The following is a 14,454-nucleotide window of genomic DNA, read 5'->3' on the forward strand; positions in this document are numbered from 1 at the left end:
TATTTTACGGTAGGGGTATTATATGATGCAGTGTTGTGTTGACAGATTTCGAAAATCCAAATATTTTGTCAATGTGACCGAAGATTGCATTATCTTATTGAGCATTATCTCCGAAACTGATTAATTATAAATTTCGTTAATTAGAATGCACAGGATAAAAATCAGCTCTGTGCGGAAGATGCACGACATTTAAAGACAAACACAAATATAATGCATACATGAACAAGTGCATTAAGTATGTGTAGGCAATATAAACAACCTCTTTATAAAAATTCGGAATAACTGATTCGATTGTCCTACTTCTGTTCATGAAGTAGTGTAAGGTTCGGAAAACGTGGCCCGGTTTCCAGGTTCAGTATAAAGTTTGTTCCTTTTTAAGACTTAGTTGTTGAGTGAGGTTTCATACACACTGTGTCGCTGTTGGCTAAGAAAACGGTCCAGAAATCTGTGTGATGTAAAAGAAGCCATTGCAGTTCATTGGTTTATGAAAGGCATTGCATGCACTTCAGACGCAGGTCTCGTTATAGCAAGGATTTATAGGAAGAATAAGTCTTTTCTTTCATTTTTTTGTACATTTATTTTCAGTGTGTATAGCAAGAAAAACGCGTGGCGGTCCCGTGGTTGGGTTGTACGAATATTATAAAGGATTGTTGAGTATTTTCTGTTATCGCGTTGGATAATAGCCACCAATTTCAATGGAATCGTGTATTACTGTGCACATCGCGAGAAGGTATGTGCCGGTTATCGTATTTTTGTCTTTTATGTGGGGTAGCGCACTTTCTGTAACCCGCTATTCTATTCCCGAAGAAATGCAAGAAGGGTCTGTTGTTGCAAATGTAGCCGCTGATTTGGGACTCGATGTTAGAAGTCTGTCTGAGCGCGATTTGCGGCTTGATATCATCTCTAGCAAGAAATATCTGGATGTCAACAAAGACACTGGAGATCTGTTCATCTTAGAGAAGATAGACAGGGAGCAGTTATGCGGTTCCAAGGCTACTTGTTCTTTGAAAATGGATGTGATAATCGAAAGCCCACTACAAATATTTAACATTGAATTGGAGATTACAGATATAAATGACAACGCGCCTCAATTTCGTAAAGAAAATATACAACTGGATATTTCTGAATCAGCTTCACCAGGGAAAAGATTTTCTCTGAATAATGCGCTGGATCCGGACGTGGGCTCGAATTCAGTAAGAACATACAGTCTGAGTAAAAGCGAATATTTTACTATTGAGGTTCAGACGGGGCGAGACGGCTCAAAGTTTGCTGATTTGGTGTTGAAGAAGGCTTTGGATAGAGAAGAGCAGGCTGTTCATAATTTAATACTCACCGCTATAGATGGCGGAGCCCCTCCACAGTCCGGCACTGCCAGCATCAGCGTCCGTGTTCTGGATACGAATGACAACGCCCCTCAGTTTGATCAGCAAACGTACACTGTGAACATAACAGAAAATTCCCCAATAGGTTCCCTCGTCATTAAGTTAACTGCAATTGACTTAGATTTTGGTTCCAATGCAGAGATCACTTATTTTTTCAGTCCTTATACGTCTGAAAAAACACAGGAAACCTTTAGTATGAATTCAGTTAATGGAGAAGTGAGAGTTAAAGAAATAATCGATTTTGAGGAAGTGAAAATGTTCGAAATACACGTTGAAGCGGAGGACAAAGGTTCGAATTCAATGTCAGGTCACTGCAAATTAATTATATTCATAACTGATATCAATGATAATTATCCCGAAATTTCAATTAAATCTTTTAAAAGTCCCATAAAAGAAAACGTTACACTTAATACTGTAGTAGCTCTCATCAGTGTAAGCGATAGAGATTTTGGGGAAAACGGTAAGGTCGACATTTATCTGGCCGAGATATTACCCTTTGTGCTTCAGAAATCATCAGAGAATTACTATGCCCTGCTTGTCTCTGAGCCCTTGGATAGGGAAAAAGTGGCAGAGTATAACATCACTTTTGTTGTCAGTGACAGAGGTTCACCTCCATTAAGAAACAATAAAACAATCATCCTGGAGTTACTGGATGTAAACGATAATCCACCGCTTTTCCCCAAGAATTTCTACACAATTTCAGTAATGGAAAACAATGAACCAGGAGCTATCTTGAGCTCTGTCACTGCCCTTGATCCCGACCTCAATGAAAACAGGTATCTCGTTTATTCCATTCTGGAGAAAAGCATCCAGAATATGTCTATGTCTCAATATTTTTCAATTAATCCAGAGACTGGCAACCTTTACGCACTCAGGTCTTTTGATTATGAGAAAGAGAAGGAGTTTCTGTTTCACATGGAAGCTAAAGATTCTGGAGTTCCCCAGCTGAGCAGTAACACAACTGTCCGTGTCCTTATTCTCGATCAGAATGACAACAATCCAGTTATTGTTTCTCCATGGTGCGCACAGGGATCTGTAGCTGAAGAACTGATCCCGAGATCTACTGATAAAGGATACCTTGTGACGAAAGTGATCGCTATTGATGCGGATTCTGTACAGAACGCTCGGATTACATACCAGTTTCTGCAACTTACTGACTCCAGTTTATTCAGTCTGGACCAATACAATGGAGAAATCCGAACTAATAGAATGTTCAGTCAAAGAGATTCTCGCAAACAAAGACTGGTAGTTCTAGCGAAGGACAATGGGGAACCTGCCCTCTCTTCTACAGTTACTATCAAGTTATCAACAGTGGACCCAGTTTTGACAGCTTCATCAGGGGCGATTGAAGTACCAGTGGAATATGATTTGTTTTCTGATTTAAATCTGTACTTAGTGATCGGATTAGGAGCAGTGTCATTTCTGTTCTTGATAGTTATATTAGTTATTATCGTTGTCAAGTGTCAGAGACCGAAGCCAGTTGAAGAGCCTCCTCCCTGTAGGAACAGTTTCCCCAGCCTCAGGAACTCTATGAACTCTCAGATAGCGGACTCCACCTTGATCTCCAGCGATGCCTACTGGTACAGTTTGTTTCTAGCTGAGACACGGAAGGGAAAAGTGGTTGTTAGACAGACTGTGCCAAACGGGGCTGGATACATCGTTTCCAGTATACCAAGGAGCACAGGACTCACAGAGACAAGTGACTCAGCAGCGTCAACGCTCCAGGTAAAAACGTAATATCCATTTTTCTCAGGTATATTAAGAATTACCATTTTATTCTCTGTAAAATATTTCCATGTTTTAATATACGCATGGATGTTGTCATTGTATTTTCTTTTCCATTGTACCTAGTAATGTAATGTATGGTCATACCAGCCTGTATGTGTGCCCGATCCCGTCCGATCTCAGATGATGATAATAATAATAATAATAATAATTGCTTACACTTACATATAGCGCTTTTTCTGGACACTCCACTCAAAGCGCTTTACAAATAATGGGGACTCCCCTCCACCACCACCAATGTGCAGCATCCACCTGGATGATACGACGGCAACCATAGTGCGCCAGAACGCTCACCACACACCAGCTATCAGTGGGAACGAGAGCAGAGTAATGAAGCCAATGCATAGAGGGGGATTATTAGGAGGCCATGATTGCTAAGGACCAATGGGAAATTTGGCCAGGACGCCGGGGTTCCACCCCTACTCTTTTCGAGAAACACTCTGTGATTTTTAATGACCACAGAGAGTCAGGACCTCGGTTTTTACATCTCATCCGAAGGATGGTGCCTCTTTACATTATAGTGTCCCTGTCACTCTACTGGGGAATTAGGACCCACATGGACCACGGGGTGAGCGCCCCCTGCTGGCCCCACTAACACCTCTTCCAGCAGGGACCTTAGTTTTTCCCAGGAGGTCTCCCATCCAGGTACTGATGAGGCTCACACCTGCTTAGCTTCAGTGGGTTGCCAGCTGTGAGTTGCAGAGTGATATGGCTGCTGGCCATATTTTAATGATTCGATGCTAATCATGCATGGGCGGGGTCAGTACTGGGCAGGGTGACATCCTGGGAGCACCCGATGCTATGAATTACGGAGCTGTGGTAGCTCAGATGGAAAGGGCGTCTAGCCCCTGACCGGAAGGTCCCAAGTTTAATCCCAGGTAGGGGGAAAGTGATGTTGCTTGCTCATTTTCCTTCCAGATGGTTCCCAGCTCCACTCAGCCTGCTTTCCAAATGTGTACCAGGGGTTAATCCTTCCGGCTGGAGCATGATGCTGACCACATCACCTCCAGTGTCGGATGCTTGAGAAAAATGGTGGCCCTTGCCCCCCATTCCCCATGGGCCTTTATTGCCTGAAAAGTGACCTACCTACCTAGTAATGTAAAGCAACTTCCATTAGTACTGTCGTTTTTAAATGAGCAATGCGGTGTTAGTATCATGAAGAAATTAAAATTAGCATATTAATCAGTGTAAAAAGGTTATATTTTAGAATAGTAATTTATTCGTGTCTCACGTCATACTCTCTCCGTCAGCAGTCATAATCAATTCACATTTTCGCTCCACCTTGGACTCTTAGTGACATTATTAGTACTCTTTACTGGTTCTATGACTATTTTCCCGAGGTCTTTTCTCCTTTCGGATGTTATGACACCTCCGAGTCACGGCTGACTATTGCCTCCCGGGACCAGAGTGAACACTAAGGGCTTTTAACAACGAGAAAAAAATCAACACACTAGGTATCTTCACTGAGAAGTTAATTTTGTTCCACAAAAAAACCCGTTTACGCATAGTACCCCTTTATAATTATGAAAAGGCCTAAATAGTAAGTTGTCGCAGCAGTTACTACCTCCCTCACAATATATTACCTTACATCCTAAGACGAAATGCAGTTTTACAACAGAACAATTATATAATAATGTAATACTGGGTGTTTTAAAATGTCTATGGATCCTAGAGCGTTTTAGTGACTTCACTCACGCAGAGTTCATTGTGCAGTTCACTGTGGGGTTTCACCGGTTTCGAAATGAGTATATATTCAAGGCTGTCAAAAGCTTTGAAGACTGTGTTGCGTGTTATGTGTATTGGAAATTGACTTGAACGACAAATGGTGTATAAATGTTTTGCATTTTGGGTTAGCTTTAAATGTATTCTGTTGCACTGATATTCCACATGTTGAGCCAAGTATCCTTCTACTTGGATCCTTCTCTTTAAACTGATCTCATTTCGTAATCTTCATTTTTATTGTATTTTCATAAATGTGCGTGTACGCATAGAAGCGTTGACATTGTGTTTCCATCTCGTCTTTCTAGTTTAGATGAGGGACGTTTGCAGATAATGTATTCCTGCAAAAATTACATAATTGTAACAAGTGTAGTACAAGAAAAAAAGGAAACGATATATCGTTCATTTATGGTACGTGTGTTATGTAATGCTGTGTTTTTATGACAGCTTTGCAAAAACAATTATTTTGTTAAGGTGACAAGGCATCGCGTTATCTTCTTGAGTATTGTCCTCCTAAATGTTTTTCCATAAAATCCGTTAGTGCACAAAATAAAAAGACAATGTGTGCGGAAGACGCAGATTTAAAGATATATTTTTAGTGCGTGTCTTTGAACAACAACTGAGTTGATACATTATACATTTCTGTTTAGTACATAAAACAAACGCTTTACAAAAATTAGGAGTGTTCTAATTTTGTATCTAAAGCAGTACGAGCTTTATAATATGTGGCAAGATATCAGATCCTACGAATTTAGGTCCTTTTTTAAGACTGGGTGAGGTTTCATACACACTGTGTCGCTGTTGGCTAAGAAAACGGTCCAGAAATCTGTGTGATGTAAAAAGCCATTACAGTTCATTGGTTTAGGATAGGCATTGCATTCATTTCAGACGCAGGTCTCTTCATAGCAAGGGTTTTACGGGAAGAATTAGACTTTTCTTACATTATTTTTTCATCTTTCTTCAGCGTGAGAAACACAAAAACGCCTGGTGGTTGGTATATACTAATGTTATAAAAGATTGTTGAGGATTTTCTGTTGACGCGTTGGATAATAGCCCCGCATTTCAATGGAATCGTTTATTTCTGTGCACATCGGAAGAAGGTACGTTCAGGTTTTCGCTTTTATGTCTTTTATGTGGGCTAGAGCAGTTTCTGTAACCCGCTATTCTATTCCCGAAGAAATGCAAGAAGGGTCTGTTGTTGCAAATGTAGCCGCTGATTTGGGACTCGATGTTAGAAGTCTGTCTGAGCGCGATTTGCGGCTTGATATCATCTCTAGCAAGAAATATCTGGATGTCAACAAAGACACTGGAGATCTGTTCATCTTAGAAAAGATAGACAGGGAACAATTATGCGGTACCAAGGCTACTTGTTCTTTGAAAATGGATGTGATAATCGAAAGGCCATTGCAAATATATAATATTGAATTAGAAATTACAGATATAAATGACAACGCGCCTCAATTTCGAAAGGAAAATATACAACTGGATATTTTCGAATCAGCTTCACCAGGAAACAGATTTTCTCTGAATAATGCGCTGGATTCGGACGTGGGCTCGAATTCAGTAAGAACATACAGTCTGAGTAAAAGCGACCATTTTACTATTGAGATTCAGACGGGACGAGACGGCTCTAAGTTTGCTGATTTAGTATTGAAGAAGGCTTTGGATAGAGAAGAGCAGGCTGTTCATAATTTAATACTCACCGCTATAGATGGCGGAGCCCCTCCACAGTCCGGCACTGCCAGCATCAGCGTCCGTGTTCTCGATATGAATGACAACGCCCCTCAGTTTGATCAGCAAACGTACACTGTGAACATAACAGAAAATTCCCCAATAGGATCCCTCGTCATTAAGTTAACTGCAACTGACCTAGATTTTGGATCAAACGCAGAGATCACATATTTTTTTGGCCCATACACGTCAGAAAAGACACAAGAAACCTTTAGTATGAATTCAGTTAATGGAGAAGTTAGGGTTAAAGAAATAATCGATTTTGAAGAATCGCGAGTCTTCGAAATACACGTAGAAGCGGAGGACAAAGGCTTGAACTCAATGTCAGGACACTGCAAATTAATTATATTCATAAATGATATTAATGATAATTATCCCGAAATCTCAATTAAATCTTTTACGAGTCCAATAAAGGAGAACGTTACTACAGGTACGGTAGTAGCTCTTATCAGTGTTAGTGATAGAGATTCTGGGGAAAACGGTAAGGTCGACATTTATCTGGCCGAGATATTACCCTTTGTGCTTCAGAAATCATCAGAGAATTACTATGCCCTGCTTGTCTCTGAGCCCTTGGATCGGGAAAAGGTGGCAGAGTATAACATCACTTTTGTTGTCAGTGACAGAGGTTCACCTCCTTTAAGAAACAAAAAAACAATCATCCTGGAGTTACTGGATGTAAACGATAATCCACCGCTTTTCCCCAAGAGTTTCTACACAATTTCAGTAACGGAAAACAATGAGCCAGGAGCTATCTTGAGCTCTGTCACTGCCCTTGATCCCGACCTCAATGAAAACAGGTATCTCGTTTATTCCATTGTGGAGAAAAGCATCCAGAATATGTCTATGTCTCAATATTTTTCAATTAATCCAGAGACTGGCAACCTTTACGCACTCAGGTCTTTTGATTATGAGAAAGAGAAGGAGTTTCTGTTTCACGTGGAAGCTAGAGATTCTGGAGTTCCACAGCTGAGCAGTAACACAACTGTCCGTGTCCTTGTTCTCGATCAGAATGACAACAGTCCAGTTATTGTTTCTCCATGGTGCGCACAGGGATCTGTAGCTGAAGAACTGATCGCGAGATCTACTGATAAAGGATACCTTGTGACGAAAGTGATCGCTATTGATGCGGATTCTGTACAGAACGCTCGGATTACATACCAGTTTCTGCAACTTACTGACTCCAGTTTATTCAGTCTGGACCAATACAATGGAGAAATCCGGACTATGAGAATGTTCAGTCAAAGAGATTCTCGCAAACAAAGGCTGGTAGTTCTAGCGAAGGACAATGGGGAACCTGCCCTCTCTTCTACAGTTACTATCAAGTTATCAACAGTGGACCCAGTTTTGAAAGCTTCATCAGGAGCGATTGAAGTACCAGTGGAATATGATTTGTTTTCTGATTTAAATCTGTACTTAGTGATCGGATTAGGAGCAGTGTCATTTCTGTTCTTGATAGTTATATTAGTTATTATCGTTGTCAAGTGTCAGAGACCAAAGCCAGTTGAAGAGCCTCCTCCCTGTAGGAACAGTTTCCCCAGCCTCAGGAACTCTATGAACTCTCAGATAGCGGACTCCACCTTGATCTCCAGTGATGCCTACTGGTATAGTTTGTTTCTAGCGGAGACACGGAAGGGAAAAGTGGTTGTTAGACAGACTGTGCCAAACGGGGCTGGATACATCGTTTCCAGTATACCAAGGAGCACAGGACTCACAGAGACAAGTGACTCAGCACCGTCAACACTCCAGGTAATAACACTAAGAAGTATTAAATTGCATTAAGTCTTTTTCCATTTTAAAAAAGTATTGTTTGTTATGGGACTTTCTTGTTCTTGTTCTCTAAAATTGATAACAAACATTAAAGTACAGTTTCTTTAGGTTTTTGCAATGAATGTAGTAATTGTCTAATGTTCATACCTGTCAGTATTTCATTTAATATGTTATACATGTCAGAATGGCAGATTACTGGAATTAGTCAATGTAAATTTTCAATTTAATGCGCACAGTTGACAGCATTACAGTCAAATGACATTTAAAGTTTTGCTGCATGATATTTTAGATGTCATTATGCATATATGGGTGTGGAGCAGATGATAACAATTTCTTTACAAATTAAGTAGATTTACACTTTGAAATGATTATGCAGAAGTCTTCATTGCAATACTTTGCTTATAGGATATTCTGGACTTTTTAAATTGAGATTATTCTTTTAGTATTGTGTTAGTTGTTATACAGTCAGTGAGGTGATAGTATGGTTTTTTATGTTGCAGTCATCCTGTCACAATATAAGTGAGCAGGATTGTTCTTAATTGCATGCCATGATATCCATATGAAATTGTAATATTTCAAAGATGTTTTTATTTTTTCCTATTGATTTACCAACCCCAAGTACCTTGCCAGTTTGTAGCTATCCTTTTATACAGAAGGCTCTGCAGAAGCATTTACATTAATAGCAGTGATGCATCAATTACAATACAGCACTTTACCAAGTTTTTAATGTTTGCCTGCTAACTTTATGCTGTCAGAGCTTTTAAGCAATTCCATTACGTGGCAGTGACATACCTAGACACAAGACATCTCACTACAGTAAAAATCAAGACACACAGGCCCCTCTGTTCATGTTTGTTAGTCAGATATTGGAAGGGTCAGTTTTATGCAGGAGAAAAAGGTCAAATGCTCAGCACCTTAGATGATGGAGGGCTTCTCCTGTACCACTGATGTCATCCCAGAGTGAATTAATCTCATTAAGACTAATAGTTTCATGGCCGTTGTGGATAGAGACTTGACATTATTATGTTTCATTAGTGGGTGGAATTGTGGCTCCAGTGGTTAGCTTTGTGGCATGGCAGTGTTGGGGTCCTGGGTGTAATTCCTGGGGTGCTATCTGCTTGGAGTGTGCATGTTTGTCCTGCGTTTGTATGGGATTTGTCTGGATACTCCGAATTGCTCCCACAGTCTAAAGACATGCTGGTAGGTTAAGTGGACCATGTAAAAAATTGGCCTCAGAGTGAATGTGTGTATTTTTGTGTCTGTGTGTGCCCTGTGATGGACTTGTATCCCGCCTCTCGCCTGTTGCTTTCTGGGTTAGGATCTGACTCCCCCCATGACCTTATACCACATAAACTGGTTTAGAAAATAGATATATTGGAATTTCAGTGTTCGATAAGCACGCTAACAGTAATTCATCTTGGAACTGGCTTCATTACTCTGTTCTCCTCCCCACTGATAGCTGACATGTGGTGTGTGTTCTGGTACACTTTGGTGCCGTTGCATGGTGGTGATGGAGGGGAGTACCTATTACCTGTATAGCGCTTTGAGTGGAGTACCCAGAAAAGAACTAAAGAAGTGTTTGGAATCATCATCATCAGTAGTAGTAATAATTAGACACACAATTTTGCTAATTGTGCTTGACAGACAGAGGAATGTCTGACTGTCTACTGAAGATACTGTATACACTTCAGATGAAGTTGTGGGAAGTAGAAAGGCTCAGATAGTTCTGGGGAAACTCCAAAGTCCCTGTAATGTCAATTTCTAAATTAATAGTATGTGCTTTTCTTGGGATGTGTGTAATCCTCTACACAGGAACCCCTTGAGCATGATCCTAGGCAAGGTTTTGAATTCCTGATAGCCCACAAAATAAAAATCATATTTATTTTTGTGCTGTTACTATCTTTGCAATGGCCTCCTAAAATGATCATGCTACCTTTAAAAAGAGATCCTTACTCTGTATGCTTATTCCCCCATTCTTAAAGAAATTCAGAACAGTGGTCATTCCTCAGTGCTACATACTGTAGTTACAACAACTCAATACTTCACTGTGCTTGAGGATTTGCCTTGTTGTTATGGAAGGTAGGTCTTTGTTCAATTATACAATATGAAATGTTATGTCCATGCAATTTAAGCTTAACAAGCATTGAAAGATATGACACTCAAGGCCTTCTAATCGGGAAATACTTCATAAATTAAGTATGTAGATGTGTGCCTTGCTTGTGTAATGAGTTTACTTTGAAAAGAAAACAAAATATCAAAACATTTCTTATACTGTATAATCCTCTTTTGCACTGCTTTTCATTTATATGCCTTTGTTTAAGTATTAACACCAAATTATTTTGTTAATGGAACTAATTTTTAGCCAATAATTTAGAGTGCATAACAAGAATTATTTAAACTCTTTTTTGAAACTGACAGTTGTAACTCATAAAGACAACAGGAACGTTAGCTTTGTGCATTCTAGTCTTCTTAGCCTCTCGTTGTTAATTTAAGTTTTGATGTAGTTTATGATCGTGAACTCATGGTGTCGCTGTCCACTAGTAAAAGAAAACTGGCTTTGCTTCGCTGCATCAGAACAACCATTAACAATCCTTTCAAAATCACCATCTTTGCCGTACAGAAGAAATGGTGATGGCAGTATAGGTCGGTTTGGTCAGATATTGCTTTTCTTTTCAATACTGGGTTTCGAAAACAGCATTGGGAACTCTTGGTCGCTTTACCATGTGGAAATATGTCTTTTTAAACACTTTTGCGAGTACGATTTTTTCGAAGCATTGAAACAATGGCACTGAATTTTACAAAGAGGTATGTTACAGTTTTATTGTTGCTTTCTATGACCTGGAATGGTGCTAATTCTGTAATTCGCTATTCGGTTGCCGAAGAGCTGGATGAAGGCTCGATTGTTGCAAATTTAGCTTCCGATTTAGGACTTGACGCAAAAAGGCTGATAGACCGTGATTTAAGGATTGATTCAGCTTCCAGCAAGCAGTATGTGGGAGTCAATAAAAATACGGGCGACTTGTACATAAAAGAGAGAATAGACAGAGAGCGTCTCTGTGGTAACAAAGATAACTGTTTTCTTAACCTCGACGTTATAGTTACAAAACCCCTTAAAATACAGAGTATTGAACTGGAGATTATTGACGTGAACGACAACCCTCCCCATTTCGCCACAGATCCTATAGAAATCGAAATTTATGAATCTTCGTCACCAGGCGATCGCATTTCGCTAGACAAAGCGATAGACTCCGACGTCGGGAAAAACAGAGTTCGCGCATACTATCTAAGTGAAAGTGAACATTTCGATATAGATGTCCAAAAAGGGAACGATGGGTCTAAATTTGCTGAACTGGTTTTGAGAAAGGCACTAGACAGAGAAGAAGAATCTGTTCATAATTTAGTACTCACCGCTGTCGATGGTGGAGAACCGTCTCATTCTGGCACTGTAAGCATTATTGTTCGTGTTCTAGATACAAATGACAACGCCCCTCAGTTTGATCAGCAAACCTATAATGTGAGTATAGCTGAAAACGCCTTAATTGGAACTATTGTGATCAAGCTTAATGCTACAGATGAAGATGACGGGTCTAACGCAGAGATAGTTTATTTCTTTAGCAGACATACAACCGACAGTGCACAACATAAATTTGCCTTGAACCCAAATAACGGAGAGATCAAGATAAAGGGGGAATTGGATTACGAAGACACTCATGTTTATGAATTATACGTTCAGGCTAAGGACAAAGGGTCAAATCCAATGACTGGACAATGCACGGTATTGATACACGTGGCTGATATAAATGATAACTCTCCAGAAATAACAATAAAATCTCTTTCGAATCCAATCTACGAGAACGTGACTGTAGGGACAGTGATTGCTCTTGTCAGTGTGTCCGACAGGGATTCTGGAGCAAACGGCAAAATGCACTGTGAGATTCGAGAGAGGCTTCCCTTTACGCTCCAAAAATCCTCAGAGAATTATTACGCACTTCTTGTGAAGGAACCGTTGGACCGAGAAACCGTTTCGGAATACAACATCACCATTGTTGTGGTAGATGAAGGGTTTCTGCCTCTGTCAAGCAACAAAACCATCCACTTAGAGCTCCTGGATGTGAACGACAATGCCCCTTCCTTTGGCACATCTGATATCACCATTTCAGTAGAGGAAAACAACGCTCCCGGGACAATATTTAACTCTGTCAGTGCTGTGGATCTGGACTTAAATGCAAACAGGCACATCAGGTATTCAATCCTGGATATTAAAAGCAGAAATAGTTCTGTGTCTAAATATTTTTCCATTAATCCAGAAAACGGCAACATTTACGCACTGCAGTCTCTTGATTACGAAGAGGTAAAGGCTTTTCGTTTTTGCGTCGAGGCTGTGGATTCAGGAGTTCCGCCACTCAGTAGCAATGTTACAGTGCACATAATTGTTCTGGATCAGAATGACAACAGTCCAGTTATAGTTTCTCCATGGCGCGCACACGGCTTTGTAGCTGAAGAACTGATCCCGAGATCTACTGCTAAAGGATACCTGGTGACCAAGGTGATCGCTATTGACGCAGATTCGGTACAGAACTCTCGGATTACATACCAGTTTCTACAGATCACCGACTCCTCTTTATTCAGTCTGGACCAATACAACGGGGAAATCCGAACAATGAGAATGTTCAGTCAAAGAGATTCGAATCAACAAAAAATAGTTGTTCTCGCAAGAGACAATGGAGAACCTGCTCTCTCTTCTACAGTTACGATCAAGTTATCAACAGTGAGTCCTGCTCGGAAAGTTTCGGCAGGAACGACTGAGGTACCAGTGGAATATGATTTATTTTCTGAATTGAATCTGTACTTACTCATCGGCTTGGGAGCGGTGGTGTTTCTTTTCTTGATAACTGTCTCAGTTATCATTGTTCTGAAGTGTCAGAAACCGAAGCCGCCTCAAACTACTCCTCCCTGTAGGAACAGTTTCCCCAGCCTCAGGAACTCTATGAACTCTCAGATAGCGGACTCCACCTTGATCTCCAGCGATGCCTACTGGTACAGTTTGTTTCTAGCGGAGACACGGAAGGGAAAAGTGGTTGTTAGACAGACTGTGCCGAACGGGGCTGGATACATCGTTTCCAGTATACCAAGGAGCACAGGACTCACAGAGACGAGCGATTCAGCGACTTCAACTCTCCAGGTAAAGAAACTGGAAGTCTGACGCTATGTAATATTCATTTGGAGAAAAAAATGGCAAATGACCTTTGTATAATTATTTGTATAATTATTTTTGAATGAATCATGAGGATTGTTTGCGCAAATCAAAACGCTACACTGCTTATTTCACAACATATCGTTTTTGTATAATGTAAATTATGAGATGTACAGTACCATCATTTTAGAAGTGAATTTAATTCTGAACTATAGATGGCAGTGCTTTACATTTTATATAATTACACAAAACTTGTGCATAGATTATGACTTCATCTCTCAAATGTATTTTATTTTAAATTTAAGAGTATCTTTTTCCACTCACAAAATGAAACACTGATGAATTAGCCTGATGATGGGTACAAAGCAGCGTAGTTTGAAATCAGAGTAACCTTGTTCGATGGTTTACCAAATATAAGCAGTCTAGAACATCCCTTCTTCCAAATGAACAGGAAAAAAACAGAAAAAAACTCAACTGGATCTATTGTGAATAGTTTTGCTATCTATGTGGGGTTCATACGGACACTGATACGGAGTTGTTTTGAAGTAATTGTAAACTATACACCATACTTTGTACAGTACCTCTAAAACTGAAGTGACAGATGGATATTATGTACTTAAGAAATATTTATCGTATTATATGATATTACTGATACATATTATTACTTTGCTAAATATAAAATACGTATAAATCCCAAGACCCAAGTCCACATCTGACTGTTCAGAGTTGAAGTTTTTTATTCCGCTTTACAGAATTGCTTGCTAATAGAAATATTCGAATGCCTGAGGTTCAATATGTTCATTGTTTTCACCTCTTTTTAATGACTAAAGAGCAAAAGCTTCCCTATTTCTAGATTTTGTTTTAATGTCATCTAAT

At 39.8% G+C, this 14,454-nt stretch overlaps 1 protein-coding gene and 2 pseudogenes across 2 annotated transcripts; all 3 read left to right on the plus strand.

Moving 5' to 3' along the window:
- Window positions 1-695: 695 nt before the first annotated feature.
- LOC148821195 (protocadherin alpha-C2 pseudogene) lies at window positions 696-3,119 on the plus strand (annotated as a pseudogene).
- A 2,832-nt stretch (window positions 3,120-5,951) lies between these two features.
- LOC148821196 (protocadherin alpha-C2-like) lies at window positions 5,952-8,396 on the plus strand. The gene has a single exon (XM_088933436.1). It carries the CDS (start codon window positions 5,952-5,954, stop codon window positions 8,394-8,396), a length of 2,445 nt encoding a protein of 814 aa, XP_088789562.1.
- A 2,770-nt stretch (window positions 8,397-11,166) lies between these two features.
- On the plus strand, window positions 11,167-14,292 carry LOC148821197 (protocadherin alpha-C2 pseudogene; annotated as a pseudogene). Its single transcript, XR_016094162.1, has one exon. The product of XR_016094162.1 is annotated as a protocadherin alpha-C2 pseudogene (transcript).
- The last annotated feature ends 162 nt before the right edge of the window (window positions 14,293-14,454 follow it).

This window comes from Atractosteus spatula, chromosome 14 (genome assembly GCF_055471065.1).
Source record: "Atractosteus spatula isolate fAtrSpa1 chromosome 14, fAtrSpa1.hap1, whole genome shotgun sequence".
Classification (NCBI taxonomy): domain Eukaryota; kingdom Metazoa; phylum Chordata; class Actinopteri; order Semionotiformes; family Lepisosteidae; genus Atractosteus; species Atractosteus spatula.